This window comes from Salvia splendens, chromosome 4 (genome assembly GCF_004379255.2).
Source record: "Salvia splendens isolate huo1 chromosome 4, SspV2, whole genome shotgun sequence".
Classification (NCBI taxonomy): domain Eukaryota; kingdom Viridiplantae; phylum Streptophyta; class Magnoliopsida; order Lamiales; family Lamiaceae; genus Salvia; species Salvia splendens.
Window position 1 is genome coordinate 23,203,154 of NC_056035.1, and position 16,373 is coordinate 23,219,526.

Genomic DNA, 16,373 nt, shown 5'->3' on the forward strand with positions numbered 1-16,373 from the left:
TGATACTCCGAAAGGCTTGAGACTTAGCCGTTCGATTCTGAGTACCAAAAAGATTTATGAGATTTTGTATAATCTTGGCGGCAGTCGCCATGGCGGCATGCTGATGTCTAAGCACTGTTGACATGGAGGCCAACATATAACACTTATCCATCTCATTTGCCTTATGCCACCGTTTATGCGCATCTCAGACTGCTTGCGCGGAATTAGCCGCCGGCGTAGGAAGTCGTGGAGCAGTGAGCACAAACTTGTACTTATCGGCTGTGAGAACGATGTCCAAATTTTGTTTCCATTCTATGTAATTTTGGCCCTTGAGTTTGTTTTCTTTAAGAATTGCAGCAAGAGGATTGAATGACATTTTGACGATTTAGATTGCACTGCGAAACAGAAGATTCACTATTTGTCATAAACTTATGTAATGAAATTGAAGAGATTAACCATAGAACTTTTCAAAATCTTACAACTTTAAAATTAAAATTTTGTACCCTCAAGTAGAGGTCAATACGCATTAAAATTTTAGCAATTTTACAGGTCACAATACCGACGAATAGTCCAGAGACCGCAGCATGGGATGGCCGCCAAATGTTGCCTAAGCACGATCATCAGATTTAGCATTACAGAATCTCATTTCTACAACACACTCCCATAACAATGCTCATGCGTTGATAACAAGACCAAGCTACTCATAAATTACTGTTTGAACTTCTGAAGCTTGTAATTTCTTAGGATTATTGTCCCCACAACATGGGTAGAGATAATATTGGAAACTACTTTCTTGACCATACTATTTATATTTGAGAATTCCACCTATATAAACTTGTTATTTCTTAGGATTATTGTCCCCATAGCATGGGTGGCGATAATACTCAGAAAATGGCTTCATAAGTTGTGGACCAATCGATGGAGACCATATACAAAACGTGGTTTTGTAATTATCGCTTATATATTTTAGTTATGGTTTTTCATTAATTATCCTTAGCCTTAAGGCAGAAAAGGCTTAATGAAATTCCGTTGGTATTTAATTGATTGGATAATTAAAGCTTTTATAATCTAGTAATATCTTATTTAAGGAAGTTTTATTAATCTAATAAAGTTCAATTCTCATTCATGTCTTCTATAAGATGTATACAAAATAAATTGAATTATTTATATCTTGGACTGACATGAAAAATTAAACTTAAATTAATTCCTCGTTCAAGATTAGGAAGAGAGTAATTATATTACTTAATATGTTCCTACATATCTATCCATATTAGGATTCTAGATATATATAATAATTAGGAAACTATTAAATTATTCTTGTCCATATCATCTAGGAATAAAATAAAATATATTTATTTCCGTTGATATAGTCAATAATCAAAATATTCTTAAAATCTAGGGAAATCTTCCCAAAATATTTTATTTCCATTAAATAATAATGTTTTAATGATTTCTATTAATTTAATGAATTAAACGTTCATAAAATAATATTTCATCGTTAGCTCGTCGATCGAGGTTAGCACGAATCATAAAATCCATTGAACACGTCGTCGGAAACCAATGCTCACACACGTCTCGGTGATAGGCCATACGTGTCTCGGCCTTGGGAAGCCCCATGGCTCGTCGGGTGGCGCTGACTTCTCGGCCAGCAACGTACACCTCCGTGTCGCTGCTCTCGGCCAGTCGCCGCGCCAGGCATCGAACTTCGGTGCAGGAAGTCCCGGCCAGCGGTTCGTGCACAGGCGCCACCGCTCTCGGCCTCCGACTCCATCTCCTCCAGTGATCCGGCCTACGTCGCTCCGTGAGGTGCGTCCCCATGGCCCAGCAGCTGGAGTTCCGTCTCGATATTCTACCTAGGGTATGGGGTACGTTAGCCTCGTGCAGGCGCCACCTAAGGTTTGTGGTCTCGGTCGGCGGCGCGCACGAGACCCCTTAGCCCCATTATAACCCAATGAAAGACCTTAAGGAACTATTCTGTGACATCCGATCTTAAGGTATTGGTCGGACGTGATTTAAGAAGGCGAGTTGATCAAGTTATATGGAAGATAACTGAACCGAGAGGATCACTTAGTAAATGTCGTTGCCACTTGATCAAGACGTTCTCTCTCGTTCTCACCGCAAATATGTTTTTATAACTCCCAAATTTGCACTACTTTAACAGTAAAGCGGCAAGTTCGGGGTCGATCCCACAGAGAAACCGGTGTGTTGAGTGTGTGAGTAGTGAACAGGGGTCGGCTGCTGCCACGCTTTAAGTTGGGAGTTTTAAAGCTACTGGATTATGCTAGGCAGAATATAGACTATCTACTTGAGCAAGGTACTCATTATGCTAGAAGAAAAATAGAAATTCGACCAAGTGAACGACGGGTTGGAATAAAGACTAACTACCTAATCACGCTACGAAACTGCGAAAACACCTTGACATTCAACATAATGAAACACTGGATCAGAGACTTTAAAGCAAACTAAAGTAGGACTGTGGATAATTTTCTCGAAAATAAAATAACCCCGAATTTTATATTCATAGCTCAGATCAGTACTGTGAACATGCGGACTACAAAAAGATCGATTCTTTAACTACAGAACAACACAGAATTAAACTAAGCTAACAACTTCAGAAAATAAGAAAGCGAGTAAGCCGAGAAGCTCTCGGTCGGAAACTTGAGACGGCGCCGAACAGATATTGAGTCTTCTGTCGCGCTCCCTTCGGTCGCTCTCTCTCTAACTAAGCTATCTTCGGAACTGGAAACTAAACTAGAAACAGAAAAGAAAAGATACAAAGGAAGATGATAAGGAATATTATATCCCACCAATTATAGTGGCACATCCTCTATTTATAAGCTCGCCGCAACGACCTCCAGCTAGATAACGATCGGTAGAGAATATTCGCTCACGCTATCTTGACGGCAAAGTAAAGAATGAATAAAGTGTAACGCCCCACTTTTTGAACCCTAATTTACGAACCCTAAAGTACATGTATTTAATGCTCTTGATATTGCGAGGTCCGCGAATTAATTATCGAGTAAAATTATTGGATACCTTTCGTGACCTAATTTTGAGTTGGAATTTTGACTGGGTCAACATTGTCGAATATGTGACGGGGCTGCTTGAATAATTGAATGAGGGGATAAATTAAAGGTTTGGATAATCGATTAATTGTTATGAGAGGTAGAAATTATGAAATAATTTACAATGCGAATTTAAATAGTTTCCTTTCCGTGAGGAATATTTATTGGACTCAATTCCGTGTTGGATCCGATAAATTAAATAAATAAAATGAAAGTCCAGTCTGTGATAAATAAATTGTGTACTGCACAATTTAAAATAAAATATAATGGGCTGTGAATTAAGCTAAACTAATTAAAATAAAATATCTTTAATTCTAATCTTAATTAAAGATTTTACACAGATTTTTCCTGCTCCGTGATGGAATTTTTCCTCCTCCGTGATTTGCAATTAAATCACAAATAAATTGATTCAAAATAAGAATCATTCACGTCAGAATCCCCTCAACCCACGTTGAAAAAAACGCTCCCTCTCTCCCGAAATCTCTCCCATATCTGTAACCCCCCCTTCTATAATATTCACGTCAAAACCATCCTTCCTCCTATTCATTCTCTGCAATCAAGAAACCAAGACTTCTTCTTCACAACTTCAATTTGAGAAATCGAAAATTAGCAGCTTCAAGAACTTCCCTCTTCAAGAACTTCCCTTTTCAACCTTGTGAACTCAAAGAGGTATAATTTTTTTTACTCGATCCTAAAGCATGAAATTTTCTTTAGCAATTGTTTCACAGCATATCATCATCCACCTTTCCCACACGTAACACAATTATCCAAACCATCACCGATCAAACACCGCACCACAGTTAGACAATCTGTAATTAATCGAAAATTTAAAACGAAAGAAGCATACTTTGAATGAGAACCGGTCTGTTCGGCTGAAATCGGGGCGGAATCGGAGGCTGACCGGAGGCAGCGCCTCCCAGCAGCGGCGGCGGCATCTCCCGGCAGCGACGGCAGCAGCAGCTCCTCCCGGCGACGAAGGCAGCGGATGGAGGAGGCAAAGCCTGGGATGGCGTCGGCTCAGCGGCGCGACGGTGTGACAGCAGCAACCCAGCTAGGGGGACTTCCTCCACTGCGACGGCGATCTCCGGCGAAAATCAGAAGCCATCTTCGGCGGAATCAAGGAAACAGTAGCCATCTCCGGCGGAAATCAAGGAGAGAAGAAGAGGGAGTGACTGACGTGGGGGAGTATGAATCCTTAGGCCCTTTTGTATTTTTTTTTAAAAAAAAGGAGTTAGGCCTTGGTTAAAAAAAAAGGTTGGGCTTTTATCTTGTTCAAGGAAAAAAATAGGATGGGAGTATTTTAGTTGGGCCAATAATTAAATAAATCTTTGAAGTGATGATTAAATTAAATGTGGGGAATTATTTAATTAATTCCGAAATATTTGAACGAATGAATAATTATATCCTAAGTCCGAAATAAATATAGTTCGAGGGAAAATGGTTGCGATAATTTAATTGCACACTTTTATAATTTTGGGGATTTTATTTCAATATTGTTGAGGATACAAGGAGCCAATGGAGGAATTAGGGGCGTAAGCGGCCGCCGAATAATCGAAAACCGAGATAAAATGAGTTAAATAACTTCTCCTAGGATGCATGCATCTTTTTATTTAAATTGAAAGTGTGTTGATTTATGTGCTATTTTTAATTCTAAAGGTGATATCTCGCAAGGGAATCGTGAATGCAAAGGAAAGAAAATAGCTTCGGATTAAGCAATCGAGGTGGGCTTTCTTTTAAATATGGATAACGTCCTAAATATTTTATCGATGGAAATGAAACTGTATTTATCATGCCGTGATTTGATTTTTAACGTGCCTATCTGATGTGGCTATGCGCCATTGTTATATAAATCAAATTCGGGTCCTCGTAGGGCCGCAAACCCTACTTGGATTAGTGTACACCTATGGTAGATCGTGTGCTAGCGTACGGGCTGGCCGGTCTAGTGGCTTGGTTTGTGGCCATATTCCAAGTCATGTATTGGCAGATATGGCTAACGTCTATGGGAAAATGACTGATCAGTCGATGTTTGAAATGGAAATGATTTTGAGTGCCTTGGGCATTTCTAAAGCTAAACCCCGATGGTTACTTGTGAATGGCATGATAAATTACTCTTCATTGAAAATGTTTTCGGCATGAGCCCATTGAGTATTTTTATTGTACTCAGCCCTGCATGTGTTTTCCTTATGTGCAGGTTGAGCGGCGACGAGAGTACGGTGGTGTTGAGCAAGTCAATTGTTAAATGAACTATTGTTTTTGAATTATGGGTGTCGTTGTGTCTTCACACATGACGTCACTCTTACTCTTGGTCGTTTCCGCTGTGACATTTCTTTCACTTATCGTTTATTGGGCTTGCAACCTAAATTATTTGGATATTGAATATTTGGGATTTTACCAATTTATGTCAAATTCTTGGTCGTTTTATTTGAATATTAATTGTTGGTCAAGCTCGTTATTAAAACCCTAGTCCTTTTCGTCTTTATATTAAATTCTCTTAATCACGATCGCCCATATTTATTAACCCTAAATGGCGGTCGTGACAGTTTGGTATCAGAGCCTCAGTTTCTTTCCGCTCTGGACCCAAGAGTCTTTTTGAGTTGTAGTCTACCCTTGTATCGATAGACTAAAGAGTTAAACGTCGAAGGCTCAACACCACAACTCGTCACGCCCAACCACGAAAGAAGAGGTAAGAATATTTTGGCGACTTTTGAAATGAATTACTGAAATTTTTGAAATTCGATGGAAAAATGGTTCCTTGTGAAAATGGCAAGTTTGGGCCTATTGGAAATTTAAAGTAAATGCTATGGCTTTTGGAAATGATGTGGTCATATGAGACGTGAGACACTATGAGAGTATGTGATTGAAGGTGTTGAATGTGGTAAATATTGAAGTGTGAATATGAATCGCATGCTTGAGGCGGAGATTTGTTATTACATGCCTGAGCTGCGAATTTAACTTGAAGGACATACATGTTGATTACATGAGCGGCAAATTTTTTTTTTTAATTTTATTTTATGCCAATGTGGTCGAAATTGCATGGTTACGAAACTGTGAATGCAAAGCATGATGAGTGCAAAGTTACAATTTTGTGATTGTGATAAAGATGTCCATGAACTGTATGATTTACGAAATGTGATTCCATGGACGATGGATTGACTGAGTTACTATTTTAAATATTAATATACGCTGGATGAAATGCTATGGAATGCCAAATGGTTTATATGGATAAACATGTTTGACTGCACAATATATAAATGACGTTTTATGTGATGATAATTCATGATTGATGAAGTACGAAGTATCGTATATGAAAGTGAGATGTGGAATTTTGAACTTTGTTGCAAACGTAGAATCCATATCAAGCTTGAATTAAGCAACGATCGAATATATGTTGAAGTATGAGACTATGAACTATGTCTGGAAAACATAGAGTGCCTAAGAAGTATGCTAGGCTGAACGTGCTCGAACATAGTTGTAAACTGATAACTACAACATCACTTTCCTGAGTGATGGGACAAACGAAAACATATACTTCGAACTAGACGTATTATTATAGCTGCCTATTGTTTTCCCGGGATGATAAGAACAAAACGAAAGGAAATTTCTAACGAGATCAGGACAAGAAGAAATGTTAGGTGATGTATCCTTACAACGAAGAGAAATTGTGCCTGCCATCAGATAAAGTGAATGCAATCGTGCATAACATGTTAATGCGACGACGCGTTACAAATAAGACAACCCTTATGACACGTTAAGGTCAGGAGGATTATTACCATGTTCTAATGAGAATGACCGCTATGGCGTGCCAAAAACAGTATGAAGATGTGATCTTCAAGGACAGTTAATTTCTTTAACGACACCAAGAATCTTGACTTAGGATCTAGAGTTTTCGAGAACGCTTCTATTATCTTCGGGAAATGACGGAGTCCCACCTTTGTAGCTAGAATGAATGAATTTAATTGACAGTACTTACTTGGATTCTCATAAATTTCTTTCTATGAAGCTCCTTGACAATGGTATTCTTTTCGTGCATTTAAAACCTTTGATTGACCTGCAATTTGCAAGTGATGCATCACTGTTTCTTTTTAATGAAAGTAGTGACTCATTCTTGTTCCTCTTGAGTCATTTTCTGAGCCATTCTAATCAAGGGCAATGTCAATAGTGCTCCTCATGTTGAAACCCGTTCTGATCCAAGTAAGACTGTTAAGTAGATTTCCAAATTCTTGATACAAGACTCTCAAGAAAGACAATGGCTCGATCTCTGCAAACACATATGAGGAATAAGTTTCAAGAGACACATACAAAATGATACACCAGCAACATGCAGAGTCGAATATTTACGCATCTATGCTTAGTTGTAGCAAGCAGCCAAAGAATCGAATGTTATGCCATACCAGACATTAGGTCTTGAGAAACAAAAAGTTGAGAGAAGCCGTGTACACCAAATGATCACGTTTCACGGCTCAGAATTTATGTAAGTGGTTTGATCAAGGGATATACGGATAACAACTTAGAGTCGAAATATTAAGGTCGTCGCATGAGATCATCACTGTACGATAGTATTGGAATGAAAATACGAGCACCCTGATAGATTATGATATACGAACGAAGGTCGTAGACGAGAGAAAATCGTCCAGCAAGTGGCGAAATTGAATCAACTAAAATGAGAAATAATCGAAAGGAGAAACGCTTGCAAGCACCATCACCATCACCTCCTCCACCTAAGCCAGAATGGCATATTGAATGGTTTTGCTAAAGCAAAATCCTCCTATCTTCGATGGGATAGGAGAGCCAGCAAAGGCCAAGACTTGGATATGCGCTCTGGAGCGTATTATCACAGTTCTAATGTGCAACGATGAGGAACGAATGACTTGTGTGACCTATGGGTCAGCCGACATCTGGTGGGATACCAAGATGAAGACTACGCCACGAGATCAAGTGGGTAGAATGACTTGGGAGAACATTAAGGAGGAGATATATATCAAGTACGTACCAACGAGCTACCGAAAAGCAAAGGCGGCTGAGTTTTACAACTTAACCCAAGGGCGCATGTCGGTGACTGAATATGATCGAACACTCTGTGATATGACTCGGTATGCACCTGAACAAGTTGACACCGACGAGAAGCTAGCCGATAAGTTCCGTGAGGGTCTAAGGCATGAGATAAAGATGACACTAGCTAGTCGTGGGAGACTTACATACGCGGAAGAGTTGGCCCTCGCACTAGATGTTGAGGCAACTATGCCCAAGGTGAGGGCGATGTGAAACACTACACTGGCACTGCCTCCACCACATTATTCTCGAGAGAAGAGAAAGTGGGATGAAAAATAGGACCCACTATGAAAACAAGAGTTACCAGCCCACCCAATATCGACCACAGTATGGGGGTAGATAAAATTTCTCTAACCAGAGGGGTGACTTACGACCCAGACCACCACAATGCAATGTGTGCTCCAAGTACTATTTCGGAGAGTGTAGAATGCAGAACACTACCAAGTGCTTTAACTGTGAGGGAAATGGCCACTTCTCTAGAGAGTGTCCGAGTAAGAATGTGGGGATGGGGTCAAGGCAGAACAATCAAGGATTCTGTCAGCAGTCGAGGGCACCACCGGCTGAACCAAGGATGAATTGTGATCAACCTCCGCGACAACAACAACCTCACTGCCCAAGACTTCCCTCCCAGGCTAGAGCATATGAGCTGAGTTTTAGACAACCCAAGACTGAACAAGGACGGGAATTTGGAAGGTATGGGCAAACTCCTCGATACGGGAGCATCGCATTCTTTCATATCAGAACTATGTGTCTTGATCTCTGAGTTTAAAGCCTTCCTTACCAACCACTTTAAGTTCAAGGATCTTGGTAAACCTAAATACTTTCTTGGTATTGAGATAACAAGAAATGGAACTGGAATTTTTATCTCTCAACACAAATATGCACTTGATCTTGTAACTGATGCTGGATTACTTGGTTGCAAACCAGCAGCCACTCCCATGGATTCCATCAAACAGCTGCAGATGGACGCAGGAGAACCCCTTCCCGATCCAACAGTATATAGAAGACTCATTGGAAGACTTGTATATCTCTGCATCACACGACCTGACATCACTTTTGCTGTAAACAAGCTCAGCTAATGCTTGTCTAAACCATGCTCAGACCATCTACTCGCTGCTGAAAGAGTTCTCATGTACTTAAAGAGCACAATAGGCCATGGTCTTTTCTATTCAGCCCATGGAGATCCATCTTTAAGCATCTTCTCTGATGCTGATTGGGCTGGCTGTCCAGATACTAGAAGATCAATCTCTGGTTTTTGTCTATTTCTGGGCACTTCTTTGATTTCATGGAGATCCAAGAAGCAACATACTGTCTCTAGATCTTCAGTCGAGGCCGAATATAGATCAATGGCCCTTGCTTGCTGCGAAGTGGTACGGATTATTGCCTTACTCAAAGATTTTGCCTTGGAAGTAAAGAAGCCGGTTCCGTTATATTGTGATAGTCAGGCTGCTGTTCATATCAGCACCAATCCCATATTTCACGAGCGCACTAAACACATTAAAATTGATTGCCACACCGTTCGAGACAAGATCCTTGAAGGAGTAATCAAAACAGTTCATGTTCACAACAATCTACAGCTTGTTGATATTTTCACTAAACCTCTAGCCACTACTCATTTCAACAATCTGTTGTTCAAGATGGACTTTAAGAGTCTATAGAGTCCATCTTGAGGGGGCCTATTAATGATGCTATCTCATCACCTTCATCATACAGCTGCAGCCATCTTCATCATCATCCTCACGCAGCTGCAATCAACCATGCAGCCTCATACAAACGACCATGCACCTCACCTATACTCGAGCTCTGCTATGGAATGAGAAGAGAAGTTGGAAGTTAGTTTGTGACAGCTGGAAGTTAGTTGGTTAGTTAGTTAGTTGTTACGTGTGTTTGTTAGCTATGCACCGAATATATACGGTGTGTTGTACACTTTTGAATTCATTGAATAAAAAGTTTTCATCATTCTCTCAAATATAGTTTCTCTCTTTCTCTGCATTCATGAAGTTAATCTTCATGAGTTTGTTGGTATTAGAAATGAGTCACTCACCCCTTAAAAGGCCTCATAAGGGGGAGGGTTATCAATACTTTTATAGGTGAGCTAGGATCGTTACCAAGTCGATGTGGGACAAGAATTATGAATTTTAACACGCCCCCTCACGTGTGGGCCGGAATGACACATCGGACTTCCATCACGTGGGTAGGCAAGAGAAGAGATAAAGAGATATAATCCATCATCGACTTGGGCCCACTCTGATGCCATATTAGAAATGGGACACTCACCCCTTAAAAGGCCTTATAAGGGGGAGGGTTATCCACACCTATATAGATTAGATTGGATCTTCACCAAGTCGATGTGGGACATAATTTAGAGAATTTAACACGCCCCCTCACGTGTGGGCCAGAAAGGACATCGGCCTTTGATAAGGCTCGTTTCATGTATCTATTTTAGATATAAATTCTGTGTTTTCTACGATGCTAACGCGCATTTATAAGTCCAGGTGCGTGAAAAATCTGCCAGACCCAGGAAGGGAGAGCAATCACTAGGGCAGAGAAAATAGAAGAGAAAAAGTGAAGAAAAAGATCGAAATCCTTAAGGGCATAATTGTCAAATTACGAAGTCTATTGCCTTAGGGATTTGAGCCACGCCTATAAATACAAGGAAGCTAAAGAAAAAGGAGGGGGCACTTAGTTAGAAAATTTCATTGGGTATTCCGGCTCGGTCTCAAAAATTCACTCACTTAGTTCACGCTCTTGGTTCCATGGGAGATCTGGGGTAGTTTAGTGTGGTGTTTTGTTCAGTTTGGAAGTGTAACACCGCTTCTATAAGGAGCGAAGAAACAATTTACTTTTCGCACGTACTCTATCTCGCCGATTTCCTTGCCGGAAATTCGGTGACTGTTTTGTGACTTGAATTGCAGTTTATGGTTAATCTAGTTTCATTTTCTGTTTTTGTCTGATTCTGTTGATTACTGTTCTGTTTTATTGATTTGGATGTTTTTCGCAATTGAGTTGTTGATCGGAGTTGAGGTCATTGAGATCGGAGTGGATCTATTGAATTGGAATTGAAATGGTGTTGGAAGTTGTGGATCTGGTTTAGCCGGTGGTGAATCTGACAGATTTAGCTTAGATCTCTTTTACTTGCTTGACTCTGAAGTACATGTGTTTAGATCTGCATGGAAAACTCTGTTACTGTTGATTTACTCGGTCCATTGAATTAGATCTGATAATTTTTAGTTTGATCACAGTGTTCATCGTTTGATTTGGAGTATGCTCTGTTTGGTTCATTTAGTGTTCGTTTGCTGAAGACGATGAAGTTGATCGGTAGTTATAATCGAGTTTACGTTAGTTTGTTAGTTGCAACTTTCTGTCAGTAGCCAGTTAGGGAAACCTGTTTGTCGTTTACATTTGCATGCTTTGTGTCTAGCCAATTTAGGGAGCTCATTTACTTGACCCAGGAATTTGGTGAATATTCTCAAGTTGCATTTGGTTCGAATCATGAGTGCATTTATATTTTACGTGCTTCCAATTCTCCAGGTCTGGTAGTAGAGTAGACTAGATTGTCAGCAAAGCGAGGGAGATATCCAAGCCCAGGCGAATGCCATGGGGAGCTGGAATCCTAACGGAAGTTGGAACCCAGGCAGGCAAAGGGATGCTCCCTGGAGGGATCACCCAAACTTCAGATGGTCCGACAATGATCCGAATCTGCCACCCCAACAGCAGAGCAACAACTGTCCACACCCTCAGGAGTGACAACCGAATTGGGTGAACAGAAATCAGGAGGCGAACAATTGGGGCAACCGGCAGCAAAATGACCATCCCATCTGGGCAAACAGGAATCAGAACAACCCAGCGAGTTCATACGTGTCGCCGCACCAGATGAATTACCAAGGCAACCCTTAGAATTCTCAGCCCAACTATCAAGGTCAACAAGGGCAGAATCTACAATATCACAACACAGGAGGTCCGGGGAACTTCCGGCCGAATTAGGGGCATGGCCCAAACCACCCTCAAGGTCCGAACATTAGCCTGCAGAGTTCCAAGCAGCCGAAAAGCATTGACGAATTGGTGAATGATCTGGCGAATTCGCAGCATCACATTCAGAACAATATGCAGTCCAACAACGACGTGGTGCATAAGCTTCATGATGCGCAAACTGAGCAGAAGGCAACCATGGACATGTTAGCGAAACAGCTCTCTCAGATCGCGACTTCTTTGAGTTAGATGCGCAGGAACGAAGGAAGGATTCCTGCCTCAGTGAAACCACCAGATAGGGCGAACATCAGCTAGATAACCCTGAGATCGGGGCGAGGATATGATAGTCCAAGTATGAAGAAAGATGGAAAGTCCACTCCAACTCCACTGGAGAAGGAAACCGGAACAGGGGAAGTTGAAATAGGGAATATCAGAACAGAGGACGATGACCAGAGCAGAAAAGTTGATAAACCAGTACCCCGAGCAGCTGACCAACACTTCTCAGGTCCAGGAGTTGAGGCGGAGGTGGGAGAAATCAGGAGAGAAATTGGAGAATCTTCCAAGGGTGACGTTAGCAACAATGAAAGGCAAGTGAAACCCTTACCCTACAGAGGGGAACTTAGAAAGAAAAAAGAGGATTCAGAGGAATTTATGGAACTTTTTGGGAAGCTGGAAATAAATCTGTCATTTCTCCAAGCTCTAAAGCTGCCCATTTTCAGTAAGTTTATCAAGGAGTTCATCGTCGGGAAGACCAAACCTAGCGGTAAAATAGTGATTGGGGAGACCATGTCGGAAGTGATTCAGAAGAGGAGGATGTCTTCCAAGCGTACTGACCCAGGTATGTTCACCCTTCCCATTTCGATTGGGAACATTAAAGTCGAGCATGATATGTGCGATCTGGGAGCATCAATAAATATTTTACCGCTTTCGCTTTATAAGAAACTGGAAGGAGTAAGAATGGTTGATACAAAGGTGGTAATTCAATTAGCCGATAGGTCATGCATCAGTCCTAAGGGCGTGCTAGAAAATGTAATAGTTAAGGTGCATGATTTTCTATACCCTGTTGATTTCCATGTTATCAAGATGAGTGAATACCAGTCTGTTGAGTCTAGCGTAGTGCTTTTAGGAAGACCATTTTTACGCACCGCTAAGACAATCATCGATGTTTTTGATGGAACTATTTGCTTAGATTATCATGGAGAGAAGTTTACTTTTAACATTGATGAGGCTATGAAGAAGCCACTAGATATAGAAAATATGCATGTTGTAGATGTGATTAACCCCCTGGTCCAAGAATTTCTTGAGACAGAATTGATGCATGAACAGGTGGAAAATTTGGAATTGAGTCACTCCATTGACAAGGAGGTGGCCAATTGGTGCAGTGCAGTAAACACACTGGGAATGACAGATGAAGAGTTAGCCGAAACAATTCTGGAATTCTGTAAGAGCCCTGAATCTACCGGGTCTAAAGGGTCAGCTTGTGTAGCCAAGGTGGAAAATTTACCTTAGCCTGAAGGATTAATCACCAAGGAGGTAAAGAAGAACCCATTACCCCAGGATACAAGTTCAGCAAAGAAAGAACTGAAGACATTACCCCCAGGCCTCAGATATGCCTATTTAGAAGAAAATGAAATGTTCCCTGTGATCGTCAACAGCAATCTGACCAGGGAGCAAGAAGAGGAACTATTAGAAGTGCTCAGAAGGAATAAGATAGCCATAGGGTGGACTTTGTCAGACCTGGTGGGAATCAGTCCTGACCTTTGCATGCATCATATTCGCTTAGAGGAATGAGCGAAACCCCACCGAGACCCGCAGAGGAAGTTGAACCCGAATATGAGAGAAGAAGTCCTGAAGTAAGTGCTCAAGCTACTGTCATTGGGGATCATATACTCCATTCCCGACAGTAAATGGGTAAGCCCAGTCCATATGGTACCAAAGAAGTTAGGAATCCAAGTTGTGACAAATGAGAAAAATGAGTTGGTGACCACAAGATTGGTAATCGGTTGGCGGATGTGCATCGATTACCAGAAACAGAATGAGGCCACGCGGATAGACCATTTTTCGTTGCCTTTCATAGATCAAATGTTGGAAAGATTGGCATGAAAGAAGTTTTTATGTTTCCTAGACGGATACAGTGGATACTTCTAGATTTATGTTAATCCAGAAGATCAGGAGAAGACAACCTTCACGTGCCCATTTGGGACGTACGCATATAGAAGGATTCCCTTTGGATTGTGTAATGCGCCAGGCACTTTTCAGAGGTGCATGATGAGTATTTTCTCAGACCTGTTGGAGGAATGTATTGAGATTTTTATGGATGACGTCACAGTCTACGGGAATTCTTTCGAGGCCTGCCTCGCCAGCTTGGATCTAGTACTACAAAGATGCAGAGAGAAAAATCTGGTGCTGAATTTCGAGAAGTGCCACTTTATGGTACATGAGGGAACTGTTCTGGGACACGTTGTCTCGGAAAAGAGTATTCAGGTGGATAAGGCGAAGGTAGACGTGATCTCAAGGCTTCCGTACCCTACAAATTAGAAGGAGATTAGGGGATTTTTAGGCCATGCTGGGTTCTACCGAAGGTTTATCAAGGACTTTACAACAATTGCACAGCCACTTACCCGCCTCGTGCAGAATGACGTAGACTTCAACTTTGACGAAGCATGTCAAGGGGCCTTCCAACTTCTGAAAAAAAGGCTTGTATCAGCCCCTATTATCAGATCTCCAGACTAGAATTACCCCTTTTGAGGTAATGTGTGTCGCCAGTGACTTTGCTGTCGGAGCAGTCCCAGGTCAAAGAATTGAAGGGAAGAACTACGTGATTTTCTAAGCATCAAAAACCCTGAATCAAGCCCAGAAAAACTACGACACCACGGAAAAGGAAATGCTAGCTATCGTTTACTCATTTGAGAAGTTCCGACCATACCTGTTGGGGTCGAAGGTAATAGTATTCACTGACCATGCACCGATAAAGTATTTACTTACAAAAAAGGGTCCAAACCACGACTGATCCGATGGGTGTTGTTACTTCAAGAGTTCAACTGGGAATTGAAAGACAAAAAGGGTACCGAGAACAGGGTAGCTGACCACCTCAGCTGAATTTTCCAAGGGGAAACTGAAGAAGCTATATCAGATGCGTTCACGGAGGAACATCTATACTTTACAGGGGAGCCATCAAACCTTATTCGTTGGGATAAGGTGATGGCCGCAACTGGAGCAGGAGTTTCTGACCTAGCAAACTATCTAGTCACGAGGGAACTGCCTAGTGCTCCGGAGATCTCTCGGGCCTATAGAATGAAAATTAGAAGCGAGGCCAAGTACCAATTTTGGGATGATCCCCATTGGAATGTCGCCATGTAGACTTGTGTTTGGAAAAATATGCCATCTTCCGGTTGGGATAGAGCACAAGGCTTATTGGGCAGTCAGAGAGATGAACATGAAGCCTCAGGCCTGTGAAGAGGAGCGGAAGTTGCAACTGCAAGAGCTGAAGGAGTTAAGACTCGAATCCTATGATGCTGCAATGTGGTACAAGGAGAAAACCAAGTTGTGGCATGATAAGAACCTCCGGACAAAGGAACTGCAGGTTGGACAGAAAGTACTCCTCTTCCAGTCAAGGCTGAAGCTGATGCTCGGGAAACTGAAGTCTAAGTGGACCAAACCGTACACTATTGTGAGCCTCAGAGCTAATGGAGTTGTGGAAATTCAGGGATGTATGCCTGACTCTATTCATTTTCTTGTTAACGATCATAGAGTGTTTAGGGATAGTTCGGAGCTGTGTGTGGTGGAAGAAGTCCCACTGCGCATGCTCCCCACTATCGCCTAGTTGGTTGAAAGGTTTAAGTATTCTCCGGGAATTCCTGGGTCAAAGAAATGACATGAAGCTCGAAAATTTTTAAGACAAAACCATATTCCCAAGAATACTTAAACAGTTTTGTAAATATTGTGAATATTCCTTTTATGTTCTTTCAAGAAAACCCAAACAAAGAAAAAAATCTTTTAACCCAAAAATATTTTCAAAATATAGAACAACCCTTGAAAGGTCAGTTGAACTTTGAAATGTTTTTCTATCTATTTCCTTTGACCTGGGAGTTCGGTGTTTCATTCTTTTGTTTAATGTGTTTTTAAATTCTACGACGGAGGAATGCAGGAAGTGGCGGTTACACAACCAATTCAGGCAGAAGAGGCATCGCCAGCAACTGAGACAAAGGATGACTGGAGGAAACGAGTGGAAGCAATGTGGATTAAGCTAAGCGAGGCTGCGGAGTCACAGAGGAAAATTAGTAAAGTTCAGATGAAGAAAATGACTCAAGC

The 16,373-nt window shown here is 41.4% G+C and overlaps 3 protein-coding genes across 3 annotated transcripts; all 3 read left to right on the plus strand.

Annotated features, from left to right (window-relative positions):
• The first annotated feature begins 7,784 nt into the window (after positions 1–7,784).
• LOC121800849 lies at positions 7,785–8,306 on the plus strand. The gene has a single exon (XM_042200342.1). The coding sequence runs from the start codon at positions 7,785–7,787 to the stop codon at positions 8,304–8,306; it is 522 nt and encodes a 173-aa protein (XP_042056276.1).
• Positions 8,307–8,788: 482 nt separating this feature from the next.
• LOC121800850 (uncharacterized mitochondrial protein AtMg00810-like) lies at positions 8,789–9,172 on the plus strand. The gene has a single exon (XM_042200343.1). The coding sequence runs from the start codon at positions 8,789–8,791 to the stop codon at positions 9,170–9,172; it is 384 nt and encodes a 127-aa protein (XP_042056277.1).
• A 6,236-nt stretch (positions 9,173–15,408) lies between these two features.
• Positions 15,409–15,885, plus strand: LOC121800851. The gene has a single exon (XM_042200344.1). It carries the CDS (start codon positions 15,409–15,411, stop codon positions 15,883–15,885), a length of 477 nt encoding a protein of 158 aa, XP_042056278.1.
• Positions 15,886–16,373: the final 488 nt, after the last annotated feature.